At 45.0% G+C, this 13507-nt stretch overlaps 1 protein-coding gene across 1 annotated transcript in view; it reads right to left on the bottom strand.

The window, feature by feature from the left end:
• Positions 1 to 13507, bottom strand: part of Cdkal1 (CDK5 regulatory subunit associated protein 1 like 1) — a 627408-nt gene that overhangs the window by 104495 nt on the left and 509406 nt on the right. Inside the window, exon 15 of the mRNA XM_050142389.1 lies at positions 13259 to 13447. Within this exon, the coding sequence (XP_049998346.1) occupies positions 13259 to 13447 (189 nt within the window). The remainder of the gene's footprint in view (positions 1 to 13258; positions 13448 to 13507) is intronic.

Here is a 13507-nt window from a genome sequence, read left to right as displayed (position 1 = left end):
GAAAGAAGAGGGAAGGGCTAAAGAGGATTCTTTTCTCCTTTCTCCGTGAGTGTACACACCACCGCACTCAAGTGGACACCAGACCAGGATGGCAAGCATCTTCCTCTATGTGTCTGTCTTCCCCCATCCAGCCAGGCTATGTCATCAAATCAGGAGTTTACCATATCAGCCAGATTGGCTGGCTGGCTGACCAGTAAACTCTCAGTATCCGTTTGTCTCTGTCCTCCAAATCTAGGGGTTACAGGCATGCATAGCCATGCCCAGCTTTTCATATGTGTACTGGGGATTGAACTCAGATTCTCATGCTTGCTGAGACGTAATCCCATCCCTCTAAATACGTGTTTTAAAGAAAAATACTCAGTCTGTGGCGCTGCCTATTGGTTTCACATTTACTGAAAATTCTGTGGGGCGTGGTGGCATATGCCTATGATCTCGTCACCCTGGAGGCAAGAAGATCAATAACACAAGGCTAGCCTAGGCTAACTTGAGAGTGCTAAGCCAGCCATTTGAACTACATACATTGTGAATCTTTCTAAAGTCCAAGGGTTAGAGATGTCGGTAGGTGGTAGAACACTAGGCCAGAGTGCTTTAGGCTCTGGGATTGATCCCCAGGCCCCCCAAAAGAAATTTCTGAAAATTCAGACATGGATTTTACTTTTTCTTTTGATGAATTTTATAGCAAATTTCAAGAACCAGATTTCACCTTCATAAAAGCAAACTTTAATTAAAAGGTGGGAGTGCCCAATTTCTGCTTTTTCAATAAAAAGAAGTAGAAAGGGATTGGTACCCATTCTGCTGTATTCCCTTCTGTCACTATGGTTACCAGTTGAGCAAAGGTTTGCTGACACACATTTGGACACCTTGTGGGTGTACTCTATGATAATTCGGTATAGAAACACAAGCTGGGTGTGGTGGTACACACCTATAATCCTAGCACTTACAAGGTTGAGTGTGAGACCAACTAGAGTATGTAGCAAAACTCGACTTCTGAGAACCCAAACTACGACAGATGTTATTCTTGTTTTAACCAATATCTTAAAGTTCCACAAAAACAGCTCCTCCTTCCTCTGCATCTGTGATCTACTGAAAATCTCTCCTTCCCCTCCCTCTCCACTCTTCCAGCCCCTAGTGACTGCCCCGTTCTTCCAGGAGCTCAACCGTTCATTTCCCACAACTGAGCGAGCACATGTCTCTGGCTTATTAATGTAGTGGCCCTCTGCAAATGACAAAAATGATTTTTGTGGTTGAAAGATATTTCATTATACATGTGCGTCTGTATTTCCATGATAAAACCACAGTAATGACTCTGCTCAGGTGGGTGAAAGACACCCATGGACCAGCCTGGGTTTTCACAGTCTGGGCTGATTGAAGACATCTACAAGTCTGCTGTATGCCTTCCAGTGCTGGGTGGGTAGGGCCATTATGATGAACAAATATATGGGAGAGAAATGGGAGAGAAAGAGGAGCAGACCGGTTCCTGTGCTGTGGTAAGTAGGAGGCAGACCCACAGAAGTGAAGGCAGTGAAGAACAGGCAGATGTGGGTTGCTTGCTTGCCACATGGGGCCATGATGGCGTCTGGACCTGGGCTGCTGCCAAGGGCCATGTCTGGATCTGTGTTGACATCCATGACCCATGTTGATACCGAAGGCCACAAGGATGCACAGGGTCTGGGCTGCCACCTGTAGCTATGCTGGTGTCCAAGGGTTGTGCCGCCACTGGAGCCATGCCCATCTAAGTGGCCTGCACTGCCACATAGGGCCATGGTATCATCCTGGTGAGGGCTGCTGCCGAGGGCCATGTCTGGGTCCATGGGCCCATTGCAGCTGGGGTCTGTGTTGATGTCCATGGCGTGTGTGCATGGAGTTGTGTTGTAGATGTATTGAGGCTGCTGCTCCAAGACCAGCCATTCTCTGTATTTTTACAGATGTATGTTTCTGTGATGGTCTCTATCTGCTGCAAAATGAAGTTTCTCTGATGAGGGGTGAGGGTTGTACTTATCTGTGTGGTTAAGGATAAGTATTTAGAATGCAGCTAGGAATTACACGTATCTAATAAACTGGTTGGATTCTCTTCCAAGAGTCATGACTTCACTAACCCTGGATACGTGGCTAAGTTTCCAGTACCGGGCAGAAGCTCCCTTCTGTGAACAGGCCACAAGTCAGGTCAGACACAGCTCGAATCTTCCAAGTCCCGTGTCTGAAGTATATGGTGTCTTCAGCAATTGGTACTTACCATCAACTTCTTCGGGGCAACCAAGGGCAACAGCAATAGCCTGTGTTGTTCTGGAGTCCTGGGATTTCCCTTACCAACAACTCTAAAAGGTATCTCATGCCTAGAGCTGGTTATTTGTTTGTTTCTATGGTTCTTGGGTAAAGCATTATCAGCCCTAGTAGCATAGTATAACTTCATTTAAGATACATATGTATTCATATACAGTTATATATGTTATATGCAATTTTAGGTAAATATAAAATGTATTTCCTTAAGGTTTTCCCAGAGATTCTTAGTGCTATTTATTCCTCCTCCCTTCCACTCCTATGTTCCCATCCTTCCTTTTCCCAATTAAAGCCCCCTTCTCCATGTGGTGGTTTGGAGGAAAATGGCTTTCAAACGGAAGTGGCACTCTTAGTAGGTGTGGCTTTGTTGAAGGCGTGTGGTCTTGTTGGACAAAGTGTGTCCTAGTGGATGTGGGCTTTGAGGTTTTATATATGCTCAAGCAGTGCCTAGTGAGACAGAGCTCTTCCTGTTGCCTTTGGGTCAAGATGTAAGAACTCTGAGCTCTTTTTCCAGCACCATGTCTGTCTGCATGGTGCCTTGCTTCCCACCATGATGATAATGAACTAAACCTCTGAACTGTAAGCCACCCCAATTAAATGTTTCTCTTCATGAGTTACCATGGTCATGGTGTCGCTTCACAGCAATATAAACCCTAAGACCCCCTTTTCTCCATTTCCCTCTTTAGATCATTGGTAGCTTATTAGTCTCCTCTCTAGTACTCCCCATGATATCTTTTTACTTTCTTGGTTTCTGTGGCTACTCCAGGTTAGATCCTGAAGATTTGGAGCTAGGAACCACAGACAAGTGCAAACATGAAGTATTTGTCTTTTGGGTCTGGGTTACCTCAGTCAGTATAACAGTTTCCAGTCCCATCCATTTATTTCATTGTAAAGTTAATCATTCGTTTTCCAGTTTGTTGAGACTTCTCCACACTGATTTCCAGAGAACCTAGACAACCAGGGTGCAGTTATATCCACCGTGAATGAGGTCCTCTTTCCCCACACACTCTGCCACCCTTGTCGTCAGTTGTGTGCACGTTGGGCCATTCTAACTGAGGTAAGAGAAAATCGCGAGCAGAGCACTTTCATTTGAGATGGTTTTTAGCCATCTTTATTTCTTCTTTAAAGATTCTGTTCGGATCCCAGCCTGTTCAGAAGATCCCTTTTCTACACCAGCATCTCGTAGAGCACTGACTACGTTCACCCCGCAGGTTCAGTATTTCAGCTTCCAGACTGAGGTTTTCGATCCCTTTGGAGTTAATGGTTGTGCAAGGTGATGGATACGGGTGTAATTTCGTTCGTCAGCGTGTGGGCATCCGGTTTTAATTAGAAGGAAAGAAATTTAAAATTCTGCCTATCAGTTTGTTTGCTGGTCTCTCCCCCTCTCTCTTCCTGGTGATAGGAATTGAACCTAGCTCCTCAGCGTTCTTCCTCCAATAAGTAGGCACTCCACCCCTGAGCTCTCTGGCCCATGTTCCTCTTTTAGGACCAATAATTTTTTGACTTTATAAACTTATGTTTAGAAATAATCTCCAGCCTACAGAAAAAAATTTAAGAATAATACAAAGGTTATAGTCTAATTGCCCTGCTTCCCACAGTAGCCAGTTCTCCCAGAAAATCGGGATTCCGAGTGCGCTCTGTCCTTGCCCCGCATCACTCAGCTTCTCCACCCATTGGTACGGTGTCTCAATCCTCCCGGCACCGTTGAAAATGGCTGGGCACTGCTCTGCAGAACCATCTTCTGTTCGGGATCAAGTGCTGCGTCATTACCCCACGCGGAGGCCTGTTTGACCAGAACGTCACAGGTGTGGCATTGTGTCCTTGTCATGACACCTCAGGGCCCCACAAACTGATATTGAGATTCTCATAACTTGGAACAGTGATGTGATCATGTGATAAAGGTAGCACCAATATTTTAGGAGTAAAATTTACTTGTAGCCATGCTGGAGCACCTGTGTTGAGGCCTCCTATAACCATCAGGACAGGATCTAGAATATGCTAAACGAGATGACCTGTGACAGCCATCTGAGGTATTTACTGCTAGCTTATTTGGCTTCACAGGGAAGGACCAAGTGGCTTATTTGCATTATGCGAGGACATTCTGAACCCAAACCTCAGGGTGCAACAAATGGATATCTGATTTGAAAAAGACTAATTCCAGTTACTCTCAAAGCCCATGCTAAACCCTTCCGCCATTTCTTAGTAGACCTTTGAAAGCCTGGGCCCTTCGCCTAAAGCTTTTGGTCATCTGCCGTCTGTGTACGCTGAGCTCTTGTTCCCACTGATTCATCTGCTTATTCATCTGCTTATTTATTCATCCGTGGAGCCTCTACCCTGGCCAGGATAAGCCACATGCTATAATAGTGAAGTTACTAGAAACAATCAAAAGTAAATGCCATAGTTTAGCACCTCTACACCAAAGCCAGTCTTTGCTGGGATCTTCGCTTTGAAATTCCCTAAACTCGAGGGTGGGCTTTAAGGCAAGTCACTTGATTCTGACTTCTGGTTCCCTGCATGCAGTAAGTGGTCTACCTCACAGACTCTGTGAGCTCTGCCCTTACTCCCTGTTCCTCTACAGGTTCTCCACTTCCACTTTTCCGAGAAACTCCAGGTTCTAGCTGAAGCCAAGGGGCACGGGCCAGTTCTCATTTTTTCTTTCCAAGCGCCGAGAAAGAGCAATCGCTTTGCCGTCAATTCAAATCTCGACTGAAATTTCCAACATTGCTGCGGAGAAGTTTGAGTTCTCTGACACATTACCGCGCAACCGATGCTGTTGAGGACTGATTACCAGAAGACAGCTGGTAGTCACTTCGTCCAGTGTCGCGTTTGTGTTTGCAGTGTTCAGTTACCACAGGTTTTGCTTTTAATTTTAATTGGAGTTGCAACGGTTCCTTGGGTAGACAGTTTGGCTTTGCCACAAAGCAGGAGGGCAAGCTGCTGTTAAATTGCCTTTTCCTCCCCACTTTCTTTTTGATTTGGAAGTTGACAGCATTAAAAACATTCTTCTACCTGAATTCGCACCATTTTGAGCCACTCCACTTTCCTGTAGCTTTTTTTTTTTTTTTAAATCATTTTCACGGCCCTGGGCAATCTAATCAGCTTGATAAGATTAAATGTCTTAGACCCGTGGCCAGCTGACTTTTGCTTAAGATTGGTACATTCAACTTTCCTGTCTTCAAAAGCCTCAGAGAATCTTGGTTAAGGGAGAAAAAAAAAAAAAAAAAAAGAAGAAAAGGGGTCTTAATTGAAGGCTTGGTGACTTTATCTTGCATGGATGGGGTCAGAGACCCTACATTTAGGAGGTGTACAAGCGAAGAAAACTATTGGAGAATCAGATATTAAAAGCAAACAAACAAAAAATGGGGCAGACAGAGCAGTGACGGATGACAAGCACAGCAGCTCTCCCTTTGTGGGGAGGGCTTCCTTTTAATACAGCATTCTGATAAAACGCTCCAAACCCCATCTGTGCGCTGGCAAATTCTGTGTCAACTTGACATAAACTATAGCCATCTGAGAGGAAAAACCTGCAATTAAGAAAATGCTTCCACGAGATTGGGCCATGGGCAAGCCTGTAGGGCATTTTCTTATTTAGTGATTGATGTGGGAGGGTCCAGCCCATTGTGGGTAATACCACCCTGGGTTGGTGGTCCTGGGTTCTATGAGAAAGCAGATTGAGCAAATCAGTAAGCAGCACCCCTCCAAGGCCTCTGCATCAGTTCCTATCTGAGGTTTCATGCATAGTTTGAGTTCTTGCCTTGCTTTCGCTCTATGGACTGTGATTCAGGAAGGATATGTAAGCCAAATAAATCCTTTCCTTTCCATGTTGATTTTGGTCATGTGTTTCATCATGGCATTTAGAGACCCTAGCGAAGACACTGTCCATCCTGAATGTCACGAAAGAGAATCTGAGCTGCAGAAATGGTTCAGGTGCGTGAGGCCCTGAGGTCGTTCTCCAATGCCCATGTGAAAAATTAGGTGTGGTGCCACGTGCCTGTGCCCTAGTACTGTGGAGATGAAGACAGAAGGATCCCTGGTGGGGTGGGGGGCTGGCCAGTAAACCCAGTCTAATCAGCAAGCCTTAGGACCCAGTGAGAACCCTTGTCTCAAAAAACAGTGGCCAGCTCCTGGGGAATAACATCTGAGACTGACCTCTAGCCTCTACATGCACGAGTGCACACATGTGCCCACACCTACACAATACACACACACACACACACACACACACACACAGAGAGAGAGAGAGAGAGAGAGAGAGAGAGAGAGAGTCATAATAAATAATCTTACTTACAAACAATAAGTTTCAAAAAATTGAAAGTTAAAAAGGATACTTTAAAAGATCCCTATTTCTGATATTGGACCAGTGCTTAGCCCATAAGCTCCATCTGCTCCTTTGAAATTTTGTTTGACTTCCAGGTGAGCTCTCGGATATGGAATGAAATGAGACATGCTATTGACTCTCCACCACTGTTTCCTGGAACAGAGTGTCCTGTAATAAGGCCCAAGGCATGGAGTTGGGGCTGAACTCTGGTATGGTTTTATCCAGTGTTGTAAAATGGCAGCTTTAAGCATTTTCATGGGCCAGTACTAGAAATTTAGACTCTTCCTATGAAGTTTATAAAGAAGGACGGTAGACCATGAGGTGGTACTTCCAGTAGCAGAAGTCAGTCTCTTAATTCTCAACTGATTTCAAGTAGGGTTGTAGAATGCACACAGGCTGCAAACACCCCCCCCACACACACCCCACACCACACCACACCACACATACCCCCCCCACACCCCCCCCCACATACATACCCACACCACACACACACACACACCACACACATACATACACATGTACCACACACACATATACCACACACACATATCAAATACACACACCATACACACACACCACACACATACACCACACCACACACATATACACACACCTTACACACACACATACACACACTACAGAAACAAACAACCAAGAACATCTGCTTTCTACAATCACAACATCCCAAGAGAGTTACCAAGGATGACTTTTTTGGTAAATATTCCTATCTGTTTATTAAGAACAAAGGTCTTGCATGCTTAGCAGAACAGGTGTGGTAAAAACTCGAGATACAGAATGATGGCATCAATTGTTTAAATCACGGTAGATGCGTGGAGAAGGTAGCAGGTGTTAGAGGGATAAAGAGTTGCTAGGTTCTCCGAACTACTCTGTGTGGAAATGCCAAAGGAAAGATTAGGTGAGGATAAGAAATTCTCAACAACAAAGGTGGGCTTGGGTCTTACTGAGGCCCTTTCTTAATTAAAAGAATGATGTGATCCACACATCCAGTTCTGTCTCTGCCTTACAGCGATAGTCCCAAGACAGATGGGACCAGAGAGTCAGCAGTGACATGAGTGTCAGACATAACATTAAGAATAGGGACCACTAGGACCTGACTGAGCTGAGGGTTGCCTACGACACTTCTGAAAATGGCCACCATAAGAAATTCGGCTGTGGACAAAGGAATAAAACCAAAAGCAGGGATTTAACTTTGTAGGCCTTGCTTCAAGGACTTCAAGAAAGCAATGGCTTATTGTATGTTTTTAGAAGTGTCGAAAGTAAACTGGGAGATGCTCACTGACCCAGATTATAAGTAAGAGAAGCAGCATTTTCACACGGTCACTGCTGATTTTACCAAATGGGGACCTCTCCATAGCCTGCAAGAATAAGAAGTTGTTCCGAAGGTAGCACAATAGCTCTTCCTTGGCTATTGCACAAAATCTATTTCTTAGCACAGCGTCAAAATTTTGGGTTTTTGTTGTTGCTGCTGGCGTTTTGTTTTGCTGGCTTCAAAAAAAAATATAAATCCTATTTAGTGTACTGGGGGACAGGGAAGCACACGTGTAATGCCATCCCTTCCTCTGCTACTTTCTTCTCGCATGTGTATCATTAGTACTGGCAGCTTTAGATGCTCAAAAGCTAGGGAAACAGATCTAGTGAAACCCTGCACTCACCTTCTCCACCATTGTGGTGTTTGGACTACAGAACACAGAAAACCGTACTGGGTGGACAGACACAGCAGTCAGCTTCTGCCTTCTCTTCTCGAGGCGGGGCTGGGGAGGGCAGGGCTTACCCGGCCGCCCTTTGAATCCAGGTGCCCTTTTCATCTTTGGCCACGGACAGCCTCCTTGATCTCAGATCAGCCTTTCACACTTGTGCTTACACTTTTGCATTAATCTGATCTCTTCAAACGCAGCTGCAATCCATTTTCTTTGAATTTTCCTGCCTTTGCTGAATTCCTTAGAGTCCAGACCCAAAGTCCCTTGAGGCAGGAATCTTTTTATTCCCTATATAATTCGTTTGAGCGGTCATGTGTTGGCATCGGAATCTAAACTAACTTTTATTTAAGTTGGGTTTTGCCCCTAACTGGTGTGAAGCTCCCTGGAAAGCCATTACCCATGCTGGAGAGATGGACTGATTGGACTCTCTTTGTCTCCTTATTACCCTCTTTATATGAGTATCAGTAAAAACTTGGGAATCAGCCCCCATTAATTACCAAATCAAGAATATCATCGGATTGCATCCGAAACAGATACAACAGATATTTTCCGTGCTTTTCTAAACCTATCTGCTATCCCCAACAATTTGCTGAAAAGCAATTTGCTGAAAGTGATGATTTAGTGCTAATTTTTAGTCTGTGACTATAAAAGTTCATAGAACCCATCTCCACAATGGCACATGTCGTTTGGGACCAGCTGAATCTATGCTCCCATTCCAAAGCCACTTCAGTTTGACTCAGAATAAACTAGCTCACATCTCTTTGGAAGTGCTAGCATCTTTTGCCGCTATAGTGGCTAAATGTTCTTCAAGGAGAGGAAGTGACACATGTCAGGGACATCGTGTATTTTTGTTTTAGAGAAGGTCTCACTGCTGGCCTAGAACTCACTATGTAGACCAGGCTGGCTTCAAACTCAGTAGGCTGCTTCTGCCTCCAGTATTCCTGGACTAAATGCATATACCAACCCAAGCACTTAAGGACATAGTATTTTATATGCACAATATCCTTCAATATATGTCTCAACACCATTTTCTAGAAGAGACTCTAAGAGAGAAAGTCGCCTGGTTAAACCCCAGGTTTGCTGATGATAAACTCTTATGCCTTTTCTTTATTTGCCTAATATGTGTACTGGAGACCACTGGGACCTATGTTCTATTGACTCAGCTCCTTAACTCCTTTACAGTTTCGACACCATTTAGACCAAACTCTATGGTGGGCTAAGGACAAATTATTCCCAACTGGGCATAGTGTCACAAGTCTTTAATCCCAGCACCTGGGAGGCAGAGGCAGGTGGATCTATGTGAGTTCATGGCCAGTCTGCTTTACAAAGTAAGTTCCAGGATAGCCAGGGCTATGTGGAGAGACCCTGTTTTGTTTTGTTTTGAAGTGAAATTCTATCTCAAAAATAAAAAGAGATTTCTCTGTGGCTTTGGAGCCTGTCCTGGAACTAGCTCTGTAGACCAGGCTGGTCTTGAACTCACAGAGATCCACCTGCCTCTGCCTCCCAAGTACTGGGATTGAAGGCGTGCGCCACCATTGCCCGGCCACAGAGAAACCCTGTCTCGAAAAACCAAAATAAATAAATAAATAAATAAATAAATAAATAAATAAATAAATAGCTAGAGAAAGAAAGGAAAGAGAGAAAAAGAAAGAGAAAGAAGGGCAAAAAGAGCAAGGGTTTTAAAGATTTACGGCCCAAGCAGCTAACTTGAATTAATAGGTACAGTCGGTTCAGTGGCTCTGATCGCTGACCTCAGGCAAACGCTGCGAAGCAGCAATTCCACTCCTCACTATACATTCAGCACACACTTATCCGTGTGTGTCAGAGCATCTTCACAGTAGGATGGCTCAAGATGAAGAGGTCAGAAGCAAATATAGAATGGGTAAACACTGGGTATTTGGGACAGTAGAATACTATTCAGCAATAAATGCCAATGACTCGTTGCTACATGTGACCATCAGAGTGAGTTTCACAATGCTGAGCAAAAGGCAGGCATGAAACAGTTTGGCTGTATTTATGTTAATGCCATAAACAGGAGAGTTAGAGATAACGGCAGTGGTTGTGATTTCTGCGGTGGGGTTAATGGGTGGGAAGTTGTCTGAGTGGCCTCCCAGTGCTGCCTTAAAATGTAACTCACTTTATAGAAATTCTTCCAAGTTAAATTTTCTTGCATGAATTTTTACTTCAGTTCTCTCTCTCTCTCTCTCTCTCTCTCTCTCTCTCTCTCTCTCTCGGTTTCTCTGTGTAGCTCTGACTGTCCCGGAGCTGTTTCCTAGACCAAACTGGCCTTGAACTCATAGAGAAAGAACTGCCTCTGCCTCCTGAGTGCTGGGATTAAAGGTGTGCACCACTATTTCATGGTTTATGTTTCCTTCTTAAAAGAGAAAAGACACAGCCTATATAGGTCGTGTCCTACCTTGGCAGACTATTGGTATGAGTTGGATCATGGTATGAACACAGCCCTTAATGCCATCAGCTGATATAGCAGCGCACTTCTTGCTTGTTGATGCACATGCAACTGGACCTGGCATGGACCAAGGCTGAGGAAAATTTCATTCCTCCACAAAAGTCCGCCATCACCACAGTGGTAGGTAGAGCACGTGGCCAACTGTATACTGGTTACTTTTAACCCGGCTGCCCAAAGACATCCCTTTTGCACCATATGCACTGTTTTAAAAGGGCATGCAGGTATGCTTAGCTTCAAAGAAAAGCCATGTAGCTGAAGTGGACAGGAAGGGGGCAAGATGGAAAGGCAACAGTGTCACTGATGGCCACACCTGCTTCGGCATCAGCCATACTCAGACCTGTCCCTGGAGAACCATGTTTACACGCCCAGCAATGACTCACATGTAGAATGGTCTTCTCTTTCCCCCTCAAGCAGTAGGTCCCAGGAAAGAGCAAACCAGATTTCCAGGCCACTGCTGTGCCCTGTGCAAACTGGTCACCACCAGGGCAATGCACATGGTGTGTGAGTGCTGACAGTCAAGGCATGACTGGTCCTTCTGTGGACCCAAGAGCACAGTGGGCTCATAGTCGTGGAGAGTCCTGAGCACAGGAACCAGCCTTGGGGGCTCTTAGGGCGTCAGTGGGGCTACTGAGTATCTGAGAATGTCATTCTCTCACAGAAAAATGGAGGAGGTCTAGGAGAGAAGAAAGCAGAGGATTAGAGGGGAGGGACGGGTGGGAACGAGGGAGGAAGAGAGGCAGAGGTAGGAAAGCAGAAATAAAGAGAAAAACTGCCTCTAACAAGCTACAGGTGGAAAGCTCTCCTGCCTTATGGCTCCTGCTTGGGAAAGCATTCTAAGGTTTGCTAGGTTTATATTAAATAAGCACCACACCATAGCTCACTGCTTACCAACAAAGCAATGACGACACCTCTAAAACAAGGCGGTCAGTGGTAGCTGCTGCTACATCTCCCAGTTTCTGCTACCACGGAGGTGTGCTCCAAGGCCTGCCGCAGCACTCAGAGGGCACAGGTAGTTCTTTGCTCTTCTGAATCTTAGTGTACATGATGAATAAGTATGCACGCATTTCAAACGTGTATGATGGTCAGACAACTCAAGTGTCAGTCCTTGCCTTCTGCTTTGCTTGGAGCGGGGTCCCTTCTTTCTAACACATACAGCAGGTTGTCTGGCTTGGAAGGTTCTGGGAATTCTCCTGTTTCTGACCTCTGCAATCAATGCCATAGGAGATAGACCTATAGATGCACGCTATATGACTTCTGATCTCTGTGGGCTCTGAGAATCGAGACTCAGGTTCCTAGACTTGCATAACAAGTACTTTATCCACTGGTCTTCTTCCTGAGCCCCAATCTTTGACTGCCCTTTAAGAACTGGCTGGTGGCTTCCCTTTCACTGAAGGCTTTAATTAGAAACGTATTCCTTACAGATGCTTCATGTAGTTACATTGCAAGTACAGGTTTTGACCAAAAAAGCAAAAAGGAGGGACCAGAGCCAGGCCTGCAGCTACCCTCAACACAATGCACTGCTTTCCTCATAGAAATATGCACATGGTAGATTAAGGAGAACTGTGCTAGAAATGAGTGCTTGTGTGCGTAGCTGTGCGTGCTAGAAACGAGTGCTTGTGGGTGTAGCTGCTCATGTGCTCTTATTTATTTATTTATTTTTAGCCAAGTGATGACATTAAACCTGGGGATGGGCTCTTTAGGGGACACATGTACGGAAGAGCTAACGGGATCTAGAGATGAGGGTGATCCTATGGCATCTAAGGGCACTTACTTTGTTTCCCTCAGCCTACCCGATCCAAGTAACTCATTTAAACGCCAATAAACACGGGGTTTGCTTATCGCACCAACTCCTTTTATTGTGAAAGAAGTCATTTCAGTAGGAAAGACTGATGATGTCCGGTCAGACGTGCAGGAAAGAAGCGTGGTCTGTTGGAGAGTTTGTGGGTACGGCAGGCATGTCTTCCTCACATTTTCTAAAATGCCAGGAAGAGTCCTTTAAGTAGCAGACTTGGGTCCAAGTTCCCAAAAAAGGTTCCTATATAAACTTTTCAGGAACACATGTGTTGTGGAAAAGATGTTTGTAGCACAGGGACTCCAAACACAGCCTGAAGAGTGTTTATTAAGGGCTGGATGTTCTTCCACACAAGGAAAGGGTGGTCAGAGTCACTGATGGCCAGAGCCACTGCGCACTTAGGGTGGGACTTAACAACTGGAGAGTAAAAGAAAAAAAATGCAACCACTTGCATTTGTTGCTAAAGAGTCAAAAGGAGTTTGATGAGAAAGACATGTTCCAGACGCTGTGATTTGAGGTCAAATGGCTCAGCTCAATGTGAGACAGGGTGAGCCTCATTAAGAAGGGATCCAGGCCCGGCAGCACGACCAGTTCAGACGACTGCCTGCCTCTTGAGAACTGGGGTGGTTGCTTTCCCCAAGATTTTAATTAGAAACTTACTCCTCGTGAACGCTTCACTTACTTACGTTGTAAGCATAGACTCTGGCCAGAAATGCAAAAAGAAGAGCAATGAGAGCCAGGCCTGCAGCTACTCTCACTGCGGAGTCATGCTGGGACATCCACAGCCCAATTCTGGAATATGCCGAGTCACGCCGAGTTGGAGCACAGCTGTCTGAAGTTGGCTTCGGATGATTCCCAAACCGATTTCTGAATTCCTATAAAGAGAGAAATCGGTAAGAAAAATACATTTCAGAAAACATTCCTCCAGTTATATC

Source organism: Alexandromys fortis, unplaced genomic scaffold (genome assembly GCF_014885135.2).
Source record: "Alexandromys fortis isolate MF-2015 unplaced genomic scaffold, M_Fortis_MF-2015_v1.1 scaffold_5, whole genome shotgun sequence".
Lineage (NCBI taxonomy): Eukaryota > Metazoa > Chordata > Mammalia > Rodentia > Cricetidae > Alexandromys > Alexandromys fortis.
The sequence above is the reverse complement of the archived record's forward strand: the minus strand, read 5'-3'. Positions and strand labels throughout refer to the sequence as shown.